The sequence below is a fragment of the Vitis riparia genome, chromosome 3, assembly GCF_004353265.1.
Source record: "Vitis riparia cultivar Riparia Gloire de Montpellier isolate 1030 chromosome 3, EGFV_Vit.rip_1.0, whole genome shotgun sequence".
Taxonomy (NCBI): domain Eukaryota; kingdom Viridiplantae; phylum Streptophyta; class Magnoliopsida; order Vitales; family Vitaceae; genus Vitis; species Vitis riparia.
The window spans coordinates 18,769,173-18,785,317 of NC_048433.1; the positions used below are offsets into that span (position 1 = coordinate 18,769,173).

The following is a 16,145-nucleotide window of genomic DNA, read 5'->3' on the forward strand; positions in this document are numbered from 1 at the left end:
TATTTTTTAAGTATAATACACAATTTACTATTTTTATGAAATTAATTTTTTAATTTTACGTTTTCTTTTTTTAAAATTAAATTAAATAATTTTATTAAATTGCTATTGAATAAAAATATAAATATTTACCATTATAAGAATAAATTTTAAATTTTATTTTTTATTGTTACTAACATTTAGTGAGTATAAAATAAACTATTTTTATGAAATAAAATTTTAATTAGATAAATTTATTTAATTTTTTAATTAAGAAATTTTATTAAATTATCAATGAATAAAAATATAAATATTTAACATTTTTATCAAATAAGTTTGAACCATTATTACTTTTATCAAATAGTATTTTTATTTAAATGCATAATAGGTATTTGGTTTATAGTAAATCTTTAAATAAGCAATTGCTAATTTTATCAAAAAAATATTAAATTTAATAATTTTATTTGTCTACACTTTATTTCAATTCTATTTAGTTATCTAATGACTATAATTTTATTCTTAGTGGTGTCAAAAACGCGTTAAATTAGATTTTTAATCAATTTTTATTCTTATTAAAAGTTTTATTAATAAAAAATAAAGTTAGTATTATTATTTAATTCATAATAAAAAAATTGTATTGACATTTTAATTTTAATTTTTTGAAATTATATATATATATATATATATATATATATATATATATATATATATATATATAATGGTCAAATATTTGAAAAGAAAATCAACATTCCAATGGGAAATAAAGATAATTTGAAATAAAGTTAAACTAAAATCAATTTAAAGTATCGTTTTACAAATCCTCTCTTATGAATTCGGATTTTGGATTATAATTCTAATATCGGAGATCAATTTTGAAAAGTATATTTGCAAAAGGGTATCTGTTAACCTCAAAAATATATAATTTTTAGAGGTTTGGGGAAACATCATGATGATTCAACTTTGCTTGGTTAAATGAATGTATTAATTTGTTGGACTATAGCATAGCAAATGATGTCACATTTTGTCTATGTTGTTATAGTTTAAAATCATGTATTAGAGAAAAAGTAGGTAATGATTCTTTGTTTGAAAAAGGATACTAAAATAAAAAAGTTCAATATTCATGTCGGGGAGTTCTTTAATGCTCATAATCAAACTTGAAATAAATGTGAAGCCTTACGAAATCAAAAGCAACATATTGAAAGAATTTGCTCCAAACAATCAAACTAAAATCAAAGTGAAAATCGAATTCATTTGATGATTTTATTTCATGGTTATGATAAATTTGAAGATTTTAATAACCGAGTAAATTTTCTTGAATTTTTCAATTTTTAGCTCATCACAACGAGGATACTAAAATTGTTATTTTAAAAAACGGCCCTTAAAATTTAGGAGGACATTGTTAAAGTTGTTATAATTGAAATAATCAATGTTATTATTGATCTAGGAGAAACACTTTTTCTTATTTTGATTAATGAATCTCGTGACCTCTCAAGGAAAGAGCAAATGGTTGTTGTATCGCATTATGCAGATAATTGAGTTTTTTTTTGTCAATAATGAACATGTTACTACTACCATTGTTCTCCCGATTAAGGAAACTATTGATGAATTATTTTCTAAACATTGATTAAACATATTTAGGTTGGTTGGGATATAGCCCCTAAAAGCAAAATATGATGTAACAAAGTTAAACTTGAGTTTTCACTATTCTATCCATTGATTGCATTAAGTTTTATTTGAAAATTTTAGCCTACATCACTTGCATTGTATATATGACTTGCGTACATTAGGAGTTGTAGGTAAAATCAAGTTATTTTACAAGTTGATGGATAATTCACAACTAATCCATGAACTTAAGTAATCCATCTAAAACCATATTGTACTACCTACTAATTAAAGATATGATTTATCTTAGTCATCGAGATGGATTTCTCATAGTAAGTGCACTAATGTGTATTGTTACACAATGAACAAAACCTACAATTAATCATGACATCAACCATTAAAAAATTATAATTTCTTCAAGCTATTATTTTACATAGACTTTCAACCTTGAGAGAATATTGAGTCAATACTAAGGTCTTATAACTTTGACCTACGATTGAAACTCTAAGTTGATCAAATATTCCCTATAGATTGATTAACTATTAATTAAGGTATATGCCAATAGGTATTTTCAAAATAGACATCATAATATCTCATTAGTTTGAAGTAGCGTGTCCTTTTGTGTGATCTTAAGAACTTATAATCATGAAATTTGTGGCATTATAGTAATTCCTTTAGTAAAATTTGACATATGCTCTTAATGAATTAAAGTATATTAGTTGATCACATAATATAAGTATTTGAGACTCAAAGATTATAAAAGAATCTTGAAAGGTTGATAACATTTACCTTATTAGATTATATACATCATTTTGTAGAGAATCTACATGTAGTGGATAGTAGGTTATAGATCGGAGGAATGAATTAAATTAGAATTAATCAATTCTAATCTCAATGTAACAAAATAGGATAGTAAAATGCAGTTAACTCTCTTTAGTGGAATATTGATTCAACTTTAGAATTGAATTATAAGAAAACCAATATTTTTTCATGAGTCTTAGTAGCCCCTACTCGAGCTCACAATCTTTGTTGACACAAAGGTTTGAAGGAAATTAGAGAATTAATCATTACACGCATAAGGGCGGGGAAAAGTGCAAGGTTACATAAGATTTAATGATTAATTATTATAGGTTTTCTTGGATTGGATTAATTAATTAATTAAATCCTAATAGGACTAATTAATTAATTAGGACTTAGTGGATTAGATTAAGTGATCCAAACCCAAATTGGGCTAAAGTCACTTAAGCCTACAAGAGGGGCTAAAGTCACTTAAGCCCATAAGAGTTGTTATATAAACTTTTTAGGGTTTAAGATTACTCATTCTTATATTTACTCCATTCTCACATAAAGAGACCCTTATCCTTCATCTCTCTCTCTTTTGACTATGTAACTAACCCACATATGCACTAAGGATCAAAGACGAGTGGAAGATCCATGGTTTTTGAGATTTCTACTACGAAAAGAATTGGGTTTGAGAACATTCGAACCCTTAATATGATTTCTAACACATCCTATGAGACCATTTTTTTTTTTTTATCACTTCTATTATGTTTAGGATTTTAGATACATGCACCCCAAAAGCCCAAACGATGTAGGATTGTCCACCACAAGTAATATGTAAATGTAGTTCAATAGTCTTAGGATATTTATTATGAAAGGAAATGAATGTGCTTTTAATATTTATTGTTTTGTTTGTCAACTTCAATTAGTTTTTGTGTTCATGACAAATAATCATATTCAAATTATCAGTCTATTATTCTAGTTGCTAATGCAATTAATGTTATTGGGGCCGCATTTAAATGTCGTGAATCCTCCATGATAAGCATGATACTTAAATTGATTAGATATGTTCTCATATATAATCAAAGTATTTGAAATTATTATGGAGGATGGTTCACATTTTGAACAAAGATATGAAGTAACCCATCTATTAAATTCAATGAAATCATTTAATTTTGCATTTAATTTAAATTTGGTAAGAGTTATATTAGGATTTACAAATGAATTACCATAAGTATTACAAAGAAAAGATCAAAATATTGTCAATGCCATGACCTTAGTCAAACTATGAAAGCAACAACAAAAAATGATGAGAGACGATGGTTGGGCTTTTTTATTTTAATGAAATTTTAAGTGGCTAAGAGTTCTTCCTGCTTTTTTAATGAAATATTAAGTGGTCCATTAGAAAATATTTTTTTAATATTAGGTGGTGCCCAAAAAAATAAGTGCCTTTGTACTCTATTTGAATGGTAATTTTATTCTATAATAACTAATTTATTTCATTATGAAATAACTATTTTTTAATAAATATTTTAAGTGTATGTGAAAAGATGCTTCGATCTTCATTTTCATTTTGTTAGCATTTTCTTAGGCCAAATAGCTTTCAATGCCCCTATTTTTCATTTTTCACCTTTTTTTTTCCTTTTCTTTTTTTCAATTCCATTTATTTTCATGCAGTCTTCTTTCCATGATAATATGCCCAGGAAAAAAAAAAAATCCCTAAAACTACATTTATTTTTCAAAGATAGGAATTGAATTTTTTGAAATTGAGATAATAAAATGTTTTAATGTCTCAAATTTTTAGATAATTTTTAAAAACCATTCTTTAAGTTTCTAAAAGTTCCTAAATTTTATGTAAAAGTAACTATCATTTATGTTTAAAAAAAAAAACAAAAAATATATTTAAATTACACCTTAACATATGAATGACACTAGGATGGGATTGGGATGGGGTCAAGTCCATTCTAACCTTTATCCTGTCTATTCAAAATAATACTTTTTCTTACATTATTTAACTTTTTTATGAAAAGATTTAATTTTTTTAAAAACTATTTTTTTTAATTATATTAAAATAAATATATTTTATAACTAACTAAAATATTATAATTTTTATAACTTATTTTATTGAAAAATATTTTATTATTATTATTATATTAAAAATACAAAAATTAAAATTAAAATTAATTTTTTATATAACTAGAGCAAGTCTGGGTAGGACAAGGTAATATCCAAACCCATCTCGAACTTGTCTCGGATTTAAAAAAAAATTCCAAACCCACCCCAATCCGTTTATTTAAATTTCAAACTCGTCCAATTATGGATAGAGTAGAGCGAGTACCCGCAAAACTTATTCCATTGACATCCCTACCTTAACACACACTTATGTATAATGAAAATATAAATAAACTCATCTAATATCAAGTTACTAAAAATACAAGTCTTGGTTTATCAATTAATTTGCTGGGAATACAAGTCTTAGAATATCAATAACTAGTTGGGCTCAATTAATTAAGAGATAGGAAATCGAAAACTAAACCGATATACTAGTTTCAACAAATTTCAAATTTAATTGAACTTGGTGGTTGTTGAAAATCAAATCGATTTAGTCAACTTTGATTGAATTAGAGCAACATTGTCAATTAATCGAAAAGGTATGCTAAGAAGTTGGGTTTAAAGGAATGAAAGGAGAGCATAAATCCCTCCCTAAAAGATATTTTTTTAAACCCTTATAACCATATTGGGCTTTTATTTTTAGTGGATTTTAACAACCTTTAAAATCTAATTGGGCTAGTGGACCCAAATTAGCTTGGATCCAACAGGCCCACCTCAACAATTTTAATGAAATCTTAGTATGATTTTATTGAAATATAATAAGAAAATTTATAATAATTCAAAATGATGTTGAAATTCTAATAAACTAAGAGTATATTTGACAGTGATTTTGAAAAATGTTTTTAACAATTCCGAAGTATGTTTTAAATATTAAAAATGTTAAAAATACTTTTTAGAATTACTATCAAACAAATTTTAAGTCGATGCTATGTTCGATTATTCATAAAATAGGGACTTGAGATTCCACTAATTTCCTTGTTTAGTTCAAAACCTTGAAACCTATAAATAATGGGTTTCTTTTTTTTTTTTTTGCACAATAACAAGTGTTTTTTTTTTTTTTTAAATATCTAAAAAATAGTAATTATAAATCTTTTTCTTTTTGAAAATATGGCACTTTAAAAATATAAATATCTCTTTACTAGTATTTTATTATATATTTATTTTTTTTAGAAATATAGTATATTTAAACTAAATAATATAAGCCAAACCATTTTTTTTAATATTTTTTTAAAACATAATATATAGTAATTTAATAAATTATTTTTTTATTTTAATAATTACTTATATATATATATATATATTATAATCTAATAAATTGTACAAGTAAATTTCACTCTTTATTTAACTTTTTTTTAAATAATACAATATTTCTATAATTATATGGTCTAATAAATAAAAAAATATACTTATATTTTATAAGAAAAATAATCATAAAATATTTTGCAAGCATAGTTATGTATTTCAATCAAGGAGCAGATTTTCATTACCAGGGGATCCTTATTCTTAAAAACAACAAAATGACCAAATAATTCAAATACATTTCTAAATTAATAATAAATTATATCAAATGATTAATTTTTATATTTTAAAATGCATAGATTATATTTTGTAAAATTTTTTTAATTGAATTGAAAGACTATTATTATAAATTATTATTATTTTTTTATTTTATATTATTATGACTCTTGAGTAAAAATAAATATAATTAAATCTCAACATTTTAGTTTTTTTTGAAATTTTTGGAGATCCAAGGTGGCATTGAGGTACAACATCTAGAGCACAAGGTACAAGGGGTCGCAGCACTCTAGGTCTTTCTTCTATTGCCAGGTCTCTCACAGAGTCACAGGGAAGCACTGAATTTGCATAGAAACAAAGCGAAGATTTTATGGTGATGAGGAGACTCTCACAGAGAAGCCCACTCCTCTTGACGGATCAAAATGGATTCACCAACACAAAATTCTTCAAATCCATTGAGTTTTCTACCTCAACACCCACCTCAGAAACCCTCAAATTTTCCCAGCAAATCTCAGATTTTCTCAAGCAAAACAACTGGAAAACCATCATGGCCTCATCCCACATCCCCTCCAAGCTAAACCCAGATGTGATTCGTGCCGTTCTTCATCAAAACCAGGTTGGTGACCCCAAACGCCTCCTAGATTTCTTCTACTGGTCCCAATCCCAAATGGGTGTCCCTCAGTTTCTGGATTCTTTCTCTATTCTTGCTGTTCAATTGTGTAATTCTGAGCTTTTTGGGCTTGCCAATGGGGTTTTGACACAAATGATCAGGACCCCTTATTCGAGCTCGTCGATTTTGGATTCTGTTCTTTTTTGGTTTAGGAATTATAGAGGGTCCAGTCCTGTAGTGTTTGATATATTGATTGATAATTACAAGAGGATGGGCATGTTGGATGAGGCTGCTAACGTGTTTTTTGTAGCCAAAAATGATAGTATTTTGATCAGTTTGATTCGGTGTAATTCTTTGTTGAAGGATTTGTTGAAATGTGGTATGATGGAATTGTTTTGGAAGGTCTATAATGGAATGTTGGATGCCAAGATGGGTTTTGATGTTTATACTTATACGTATTTGGTGGGTGCATTGTGTAAGACTGGGGATCTAAGAGGAGCCAAAAGGGTCCTTATTGAAATGGATGAGAAAGGTTTGAATCCTAATGAATTTATCTATAGTATGGTAATTGAAGGGATGTGCCAAGTTGGAGATATGGATGAAGCAGTTGAGCTGAAGAGAAGTATGGGGGAGAAGGGATTGGTTCCAAACACATATACTTACACCATTATTACTGCTGGGTTATGCAGAACAAAGAGAATGAATGAGGCAAAATTGACATTTGAAGAGATGCAAAAGACTGGTTTGAAGCCTGACTATAATGCTTGCTCAGCTTTGATTGATGGGTTCATGAGGGAGGGTGATATAGATGAAGTTCTAAGAATTAAGGACGTGATGGTTTCTTGTGGTATTCCAATAAATCTTGTCACTTATAATGTACTTATTCATGGTCTGTGTAAGTTTGGAAAGATGGAGAAGGCGGCTGAAATTTTGAAAGGGATGATTACATTGGGCTGCAAACCCAATTCCCAAACTTTTTGTTTACTGATTGAAGGGTATTGCCGGGAGCATAATATGGGTCGGGCATTAGAGCTTCTTGATGAGATGGAGAAGAGGAACTTAGTTCCTAGTGCAGTGAGCTATGGTGCATTGATTAATGGGTTATGCCATTGCAAAGATCTCTCACTGGCTAATAAGCTTCTGGAGAAAATGACTTTCAGTGGTTTGAAACCAAATGTTGTTGTCTATAGTACTCTTATCATGGGTTATGCCAGTGAAGGTAGGATTGAAGAGGCGAGAAGGCTTTTAGATGGAATGAGCTGTAGTGGAGTTGCACCTGACATATTTTGCTACAATGCTATCATATCTTGTCTCAGCAAGGCCGGAAAGATGGAAGAAGCAAGCACATATTTATTGGAAATACGAGGGAGGGGACTTAAGCCAGATGCTGTCACTTTTGGGGCTTTCATCCTTGGATACAGCAAGACAGGCAAAATGACAGAAGCAGCTAAGTATTTTGATGAGATGCTTGATCATGGTTTGATGCCAAACAATCCGCTTTACACTGTTCTAATTAATGGGCACTTCAAAGCAGGAAACTTAATGGAAGCATTATCAATATTTCGACGCTTACATGCCCTGGGGGTGCTTCCTGATGTCCAAACTTGCAGTGCCTTTATCCATGGCCTCTTGAAGAATGGGAGGGTTCAAGAGGCCCTTAAGGTATTCTCAGAACTTAAAGAGAAGGGTTTGGTCCCAGATGTGTTCACTTACAGCTCTCTCATCTCAGGGTTCTGTAAGCAAGGTGAGGTAGAGAAAGCTTTTGAACTTCATGATGAGATGCGTCTGAAAGGTATTGCTCCAAATATTTTTATTTACAATGCATTGGTTGATGGACTGTGCAAATCTGGTGATATCCAAAGAGCTAGAAAACTGTTTAATGGAATGCCAGAGAAGGGTTTAGAACCTGACAGTGTAACCTACTCCACAATGATTGATGGATACTGCAAATCTGAAAATGTAGCTGAGGCATTTAGTTTATTTCATGAAATGCCATCCAAGGGGGTTCAACCACATAGTTTTGTCTATAATGCTCTTGTCCATGGGTGTTGCAAAGAAGGAGACATGGAGAAGGCTATGAATCTGTTTCGTGAAATGTTGCAGAAGGGCTTTGCTACTACCCTCTCTTTCAACACTTTAATTGATGGATTCTGCAAGTCATGCAAAATACAAGAAGCGAGCCAATTGTTTCAAGAAATGATAGCTAAGCAGATCATGCCTGACCATGTGACCTACACAACTGTCATTGACTGGCATTGCAAGGCAGGAAAGATGGGGGAAGCAAACCTTCTCTTTAAGGAGATGCAGGAAAGAAATCTGATTGTTGACACTGTAACTTACACATCACTTATGTATGGATACAACAAATTAGGGCAATCATCTGAGGTCTTTGCATTGTTTGAGAAGATGGTGGCAAAGGGTGTCAAGCCAGATGAAGTCACTTATGGCCTAGTGATCTATGCTCATTGCAAAGAAGATAACTTGGTTGAGGCTTTTAAGTTGAGGGACGAGGTTGTGGGGAAAGGTATGCTGACTAAGGGAACTATTCACGATTTACTAATAACTGCTCTTTGCAAGAGAGAAGATCTTACTGAAGCCTCAAAGTTGCTTGACGAAATGGGAGAGCTAGGACTTAAGCCCAGTCTTGCTGCATGCAGTACTCTAGTCCGCAGTTTTCATGAAGCAGGCAAAATGGATCAAGCAACGCGGGTTTTTGAGGGTGTGAAGAGTTTAGGGTTGGTTCCTGACACCACTACTTTAATTGACTTAGTGAATGGAAATTTAAATGATACAGATTCTGAGGATGCCAGAAATCTTATAAAGCAATTAGTATGAGTTGCTTCCTTGGACCTCCAAAACAGGCTTATTTGTGGAACAAGAGCAAAGATAAACAACAGGATGCTCTCAATGCTGTTTCTTATCTGCTGTCCCACAAAAAATAACCGCTTGAGTGAGCAGAACATCAAGAGTTTTGAAGTGAACCCTGCTTGTTCTCTGATTTTGAATTTTGAGCATGAAAAGCCTTACATTATTTATGGAGTCAGCAAGTGATCGCAATAGCCATGGTTTTGGATCATAATGGAGTGCTACTTCCATGATCTTTGACAGGTCATGTGAACCCTTCAAATTCCAATTGAGCTAAGAAAGGTAACAGGATCTGAATTCAGTCAAATTTGAACTTTTGGACGAGTAGCTCTTTATTCAGAACTTCCTTTTGTTACAGCTCCAAGCTTACTTCAACTGGCAGTGCTTCAATGCAACTTATCTTTGCCAAGAAGGCACCTCTTCAGTCATATAGTTGTGAATTTAAGCAGAAGAAAACTTGCTTCAGATGATCCTTCATAGTCTTCCTGAAGGTAATGCATTTGAATTTATTATCCTTTAATTTTAAAGGAGCTTCTAAATTCATATCATAGAAACTGATGTGAATGAAATGTGTGCATTTTTGCCTGAGTTGTGGACATTGTGGTTACTTATGGATTCACATTTCATTTGGATTGCAAACAATATTGTTTGACCTGTTGGGTTATGCCCCTTTTGGTATCTTTAGTGATTTTACTTATCCATCGAAGTAAGAAAGAAGTAAATAAAATAAAGGAAATAAACATAGTTGAACCTGTTGTATCTTGAAGTCCTTCAAGGAGGGTTAGATGTGAAATTGTTTCTGTTTGTACTCTGTCAAAATAGTCATCACCTACAAGAAGTTGTATGTCATGTTATGGGCAGTTCCTTGTAGTTATTTGTACTTGAGTGGATGAGAATGAATAGAGGGACCGAGCCAATAATGGATGAGAGTTAGTGCTTAACAACTATGATTGTTAACAACTTCAATCATCCTTTTTATTTCTACAGAGGAAGGGTTAAGGCATGACTTTGAGAGATTACAAGAGCTAGAATGGAATGCATCATGAGGATAAGGGATTGAAGTAAGAATAAAAGCTTGCTTCTCATTTTCTGGGAGGTTTTCAAGTGGCAGCCGAATAGAAGCAAAAGAAAAGGGAGAAGAAACAACAAACCAGACCCAAAACATCAAACAAGGACAATGATCCTTCTCTTAAGTACACGCTAACCCAACCTGAAAGAATACAAAGGAACGGAACTTTTATCAAAACATTTTGTTCTTCACCTTGAAACACTTTTCCTTTAAGGAAACCACATCCACTCTTTGTGATATGTTCAGGGACTTAAATACTCTTCTTTTCTCTTTTTCATTAGCCCCTCTAACAATCCATTAAAGCATTCATAGCTTCATTGATTAACTGAAACCGACTCCCAACCCTTCTTTCCACCCTTCCTACCCCTTCCAGCTTCATGATAAGTGGCCGAGCATTTCAGCTTCCTCAATTCTCTTCCAAACTTTGACAAACAAACATTTTTTTCCCCAAAAGTGCTAGACTAATTCTTTAACTCTTTCCTCACCTTCATTTTCCTTTAGAGATTCAAAATCTCCACCTTGTAACCTATAGTTGGCATGCCCGACAACTTGCCAAAATTCACCAAATAACTATCAGTCTCTCCCAAAAATGTGGTTATTGGTTCTAACAGTTTTGTGTTGGCTTGGAAGTTGAAAGAGTTGAAAAAGGATTTAAAAGTGTGGAATAAAGAGGTGTTTGGTTCTGTCCCAACTATGAAGGAAGAGGCCTTGAAGTAGATTGGTTTTTGGGATCTGAGGGATTGTCCTTAGTACTGAAGAGGAAGAGGTCAGGAGGCGTGTTGTGGAAGATATAACAAATGGGCATTGATGGAGGAAATCTTGTGGAGGCAAAAGTCTCGAGTTTTGGTTGTTAAGGGAGGGAGATAGGAATACTAGTTTTTTTCCATGAGATGGCTAATGCCTACAGAAGAAGAAGTTATCTGGCTAGAATCAAACTAAATAGGGTCTAGCTTTTTGAGGATGCAGGGATTAAAGTTGGCATTACGGATGTTTTCTATAGTCTCTTCTCAGAGGGTGAGGGTTGGAGGCCTAGTATTAGCATAATGAATTTTTCTTGTTTAGAGAGTGCAGAAGTGAGTGGATTAGAGGCTTCATTCTTGGAGGAGGAGGTTTTCTTTGCCTTCTTAGCTTAAAAGGGGATAAAGCTCCAGGACCAAATGATTTCACTTTAACTTTTTGGTAGCAGTGTTGGGATTTTGTTAAGCCAGAGGTAATGGGTTTCTTCAAAGAGTTCTTTGAGCAAAGTTCCTTTGTAAGGAGTCTAAATGCTACTTTCTTGGTCCTGATTTCAAAGAAAGGGAGTGCAAAGGATTTGAAAGACTTCAAAACCATCAGCTTGATAAGGGGTTTGTATAAACTTTTTGCCAAAGTGTTGGCTAATAGGCTCAAGAGGGTTGTTGGCAAAGTAGTTTCTGAATTTCAGCATGCCTTTATGGAGGGAAGGTAGATCTTAGACATAGGCTTATGATCATGTTAATTGGAGTTTTCTTTTAGATGTTATGGAAAAGATGGGTTTTGGGCAAAAGTGGGTTGGTTGGATGAAGTGGTGCATGTCTTCAACTTCTTTCTCAATGTTAGTGAATGGGGTCCTCATTGATATAGTTGTTAAAAACTTACGATACGCGATACGATACATTTTTTTATAGAAATCAATACGTATTGTAATCCGTATCTTATTTTAAAATGCATCTTACGATACATATACAATACATGATACAATATGTGATATTACGATACAACGATACATGCATCTTCAACTATTTTCTGTAATTTAAAAAAAAAATCAAATTAATTTTTTTTTTTTGTTAAAAGAATTTATTGTATTATTTGTCTACAATATACTAAAAGATTAAAAATTTATCATGAAAATGAGAAATAGGTTAAATAATGTTAATATGAAAAGTTGCATTCTTGTTGTCATATTCTAATATTAAAAGTCATTATTTTTATAATGAATATTGAGGAATTTTCATTTGAATAGTTTGAATGTTGACAATGAAAATGATGGTGATTAGTGAATAAAAACTTTTACTTAATATATTAGTTTTTTTTTTCCTTTTTTGTGGAAAAGGAATGATAACAAACCTGAAAAGCTAGAATTTTGAAGATGAGACATAAAGACATACATACATATGTGCATGTGTATCAATTAACATTCAATGTGTGTATCAAAATATGCCTAGTCAAAATTTGTAACTAAAAATCATAACTAAAAAATTGAAGAGGTTTATCTTTGTGGATTATGTAATGAATCTATATATTAAAGTTATATTTTGTTAATTTGAACTTGTCAAAACTTTAACATTCAATGCTTTGATATGATAGATATACTTTAACGCTTTAGATCATACTATCTTCCATAAAATTGGTTGTATATTACTCTATACTCCATACTTTAAATAGAGATGCACACACACACACACACACACACACACACACATATATATATATATATATATATATTTTTTTTTTTTTCTATTTATTTTTCACTTTATAAAAAGACTTACGATGTACGATACACGATACAGAAAAATAGAAAAACGATACACAATGCGTTTTATGAGTTAACACCTATGCTCATTGACTTCTTCCAAAACTCCAGAGGTCTAAGGCAAGGAAAGCCCCTTTCTCTTTATTTATTTGTCTTGGTGATGGAGGCTTTTAGTCGGTTGCTTGTGAAGACAAGGGGAGGAGGTTTCATCTTTGGTTTCTTGGTCGGAAAGAGTTGTGGGCCAGTTGAGGTGACTCATCTTTTATATGCTAACGACACTATCATTTTTTGTGAGGCTAATGTAGAGCATCTAATGTATTTGAATTCGACTCTCATGTGATTTGAGGTGATTTCTAGGTTAAAAGTCAATATGGAAAAGAGTAAGCTCATTCTAGTGGGGAGGATTGATAATTTGGATGAGTTGGCAGTTGTTTGGGTTATCAAATGGGGTGTCTCCGCTCTACTTATTTAGGTCTCTTGTTGGGAGCCCCTTCCAAGCCAGTTGTTGTGTGGGAAGCAATAGAGGAGGGAATTCAGAACATATTAACTTTATGGAAAAGACAATACTTGTCAAAAGGAGGGAGGCACTCTCTCATTAAAAGCACCTTGTGTAGTCTCTCTATCTATTGCATGTCTTTATTAGTGATTCTAAGAAGGGTAAGTTTAAGGTTGGCAAAGGTTCAAAGAGATTTTTCACAGGGTGGAGGAGCTCTAGAGAAAAAACTTCATCTAGTGACTTGGGTTAAAGTGTGATTGGATAAGAAAAAAGGGCTCTGGGCATTAGGAATCTTTTTGTTCTTAACATGGCTCTATCAGGTAAGTGGGGTTGGAGGTTTGCCTTTAAAAGGGAATCTCTATGGAAACGAGTGATTGTTGAGAAGTTTGGGGAGGAAGGAGGATGTTGGAGTTCGGGGGTGCCTACGAAGGGATATGATGTTGGCTTTTGGAAGGCTATTAGAAAAAATTAGGAGGTTTTTAAAAGCAAGGTCTGCTTCGTTGTTGGGAATGGAAGGAGAATCAAGTTTTGGCTAAACAAGTGGTGTGGTGACTCCTTGCTAAAAGAGTCTTTCCCCACCTTATTTGCCATTGCCAATTCCAAGGAATCATGGGTAGCAAATATGTGAGAGCAAGACTGGAACTTAGGTCTTCGGTGTCCTAGTTTCTCTAGACAATTCCATGATTGGGAGTTAGAGATAGTGGACGCCTTTCCATGGAAGATTCAAAAGCATTTGGTTAGGCATAATGTAGAGGATAGAATGATTTGGTCATTTTCAAGGAATGGAAAGTTCTCTACTCTTTTCTGGTCCCAGGGGGTTCAAAGGCCTTCCTAGTCAATGTTGTTTGGAACCCCTGGATCCTGACAAGAGTTGGTTTTTTTGCATGGGAAGCAACTTGAGAAAGGATCCTGACTTTAGATTGGTTGGAAAGAAGGGGGGTGTCATTAGTAAATAGATGCTTAATGTGTAAGGGGGAGGAGGAATCCATTAACCAATTGCTTCTTCATTGTATTATAGCTGGTCTTGGCAATTAGCTTTTTTGATATTTGGGTTACATTGGATGATGCATTCTTTAGTTAGGTTGATGTTAATAAGTTGGAATGGGGCTCGAGTAGGAAAAAGGGAGAAGAAAGTTTGATTAGCTGTCTCTTTGTGCCAAGAAAGAAATTAGAGGGCTTTTGAAGATGTGGTTTCTTGGATCAATTGCTAAAATTCCCTTTTTTGCTTTCCTTTTTGGATTATGTTAGGCATCATACAGAAGGAAAGTCTGTCTTTGATCAATATTTTCAATTGGTTAGGAGCTAAGTAATTGTTGGGCAGGTGGTATTTTCCTTTGTTTGCCCCCTTTGTTTGTTTTGCTTGGTTCCCTTTGTATATTCCTGGTGTACTTTGGCAAGCTTAAGCCTTTCCGTTTTGTACCACCCTTTTCTATTTATACATCTATTTTCTGGTTGCTTGTCAAAAATAAAAAGTTTCTGCATCTAGCCATATGAAACATAACTTATGGAGAATTCACAGAGTAGACCAAGGCTTCAAGGATTAAAGCAAAAACAATTTGTCAGTGGAGAGAATTATCATCTATGCTAGGACTTTTTAGAACAATAAATTGTTAAGAAATATTCTAGTTTGGATGTAGAGTTTCTTTTGATTTTTCTTTCTTCTTTCACAATGATACAAACAGACAAGGGCCAAGGCTAAACTCATTGGATCTTGTTCATTGATAAGAACTTCACCTTGATTGTTCATTGCAATTTATGAGGGAAAACTTGATAGATGAGAAGTCACGCGGGACACAAGGTGTTAGCATTTGCTTCTTTCTCATACTTATTGTTGATGTCTTCATGAATCAAAAATGAATATAGAGTAATGAGAATGCCTTTGGTTTTCAGGGAGGAATACAAAAAGCAAAGTTTGAGTTTCTGGAATGGTGTTGAGTACAACTGACTGATGACAAAACTTAAAGTGAGGTGATGAAATTGAGAGGACTTGGGCTTCTCAGGAGTTAAACAAAAGCCAGGTAATTTTCCATCACCCAACCTTCTTGTCAAAGGCCTACGACAACCAGGATGTAATCATAAGAATAATCCATATGGTTAGCGTTGTTCCACTTGTTAGTAATCAGCAAAGAGGCATATTTCAGTTGCAAATTGAAATCGTTATTGTGGGTGCTTTTGGAAAATGATACTGTCCCTCAAATCCTCCATTTTCTTTTATCCTTGGTGCATAATATTCATTGAAGAAGATTTCTTTTGATTCCCAAAATCATGCCATTGATATTTTATGGATGCTCAGTTTCTTCTTCGGCCATTTTGTATTATTCTTCAGACATAATGACTTTGCAGAATCGAGAGATTAACATATGAGAGATGTTGATGTGGGTGGAAATGGTGTCAATTGAAGTAGTGAAATTAGAATACCGGGGCCTTTCCATCTTTTATCTTGGTTTTTTGTTAACAAAGAGGTTATATGGCTCAAAGGGTGCAAAAATGAACCCAAGTAAACTCGAATTATACTAGTTATATGGCAGAGGAAAACAAGAAAACTAAAAATAGAATGTAAAAAACTTACTCCCCAAGGCCATCCACATTATCGCTGAGGCATGAAAGGACGCTTTTAAAGTCATTTTCT

At 32.4% G+C, this 16,145-nt stretch overlaps 1 protein-coding gene across 2 annotated transcripts; it reads left to right on the plus strand.

Annotated features, from left to right (window-relative positions):
- The first annotated feature begins 6,324 nt into the window (after positions 1–6,324).
- On the plus strand, positions 6,325–15,779 carry LOC117911372 (pentatricopeptide repeat-containing protein At5g61990, mitochondrial-like). 2 transcript variants are annotated; one of them, XM_034825719.1, is made up of 4 exons: positions 6,325–9,742; positions 9,819–9,951; positions 15,199–15,314; positions 15,407–15,779. In XM_034825719.1, exon 1 carries the CDS (start codon positions 6,356–6,358, stop codon positions 9,428–9,430), a length of 3,075 nt encoding a protein of 1,024 aa, XP_034681610.1. In that variant the 5' UTR covers positions 6,325–6,355; the 3' UTR covers positions 9,431–9,742; positions 9,819–9,951; positions 15,199–15,314; positions 15,407–15,779. The 2 variants fall into 2 exon arrangements, with proteins under 2 accessions (XP_034681610.1, XP_034681611.1); XM_034825720.1 differs by lacking the exon at positions 15,199–15,314.
- The last annotated feature ends 366 nt before the right edge of the window (positions 15,780–16,145 follow it).

What these genes read in the sequence shown, in the direction of transcription:
- LOC117911372 (XM_034825719.1), top strand. Translation starts at nt 6,356, where the DNA reads ATGGTGATGAGGAGACTCTCACAGAGAAGCCCACTCCTCTTGACGGAT.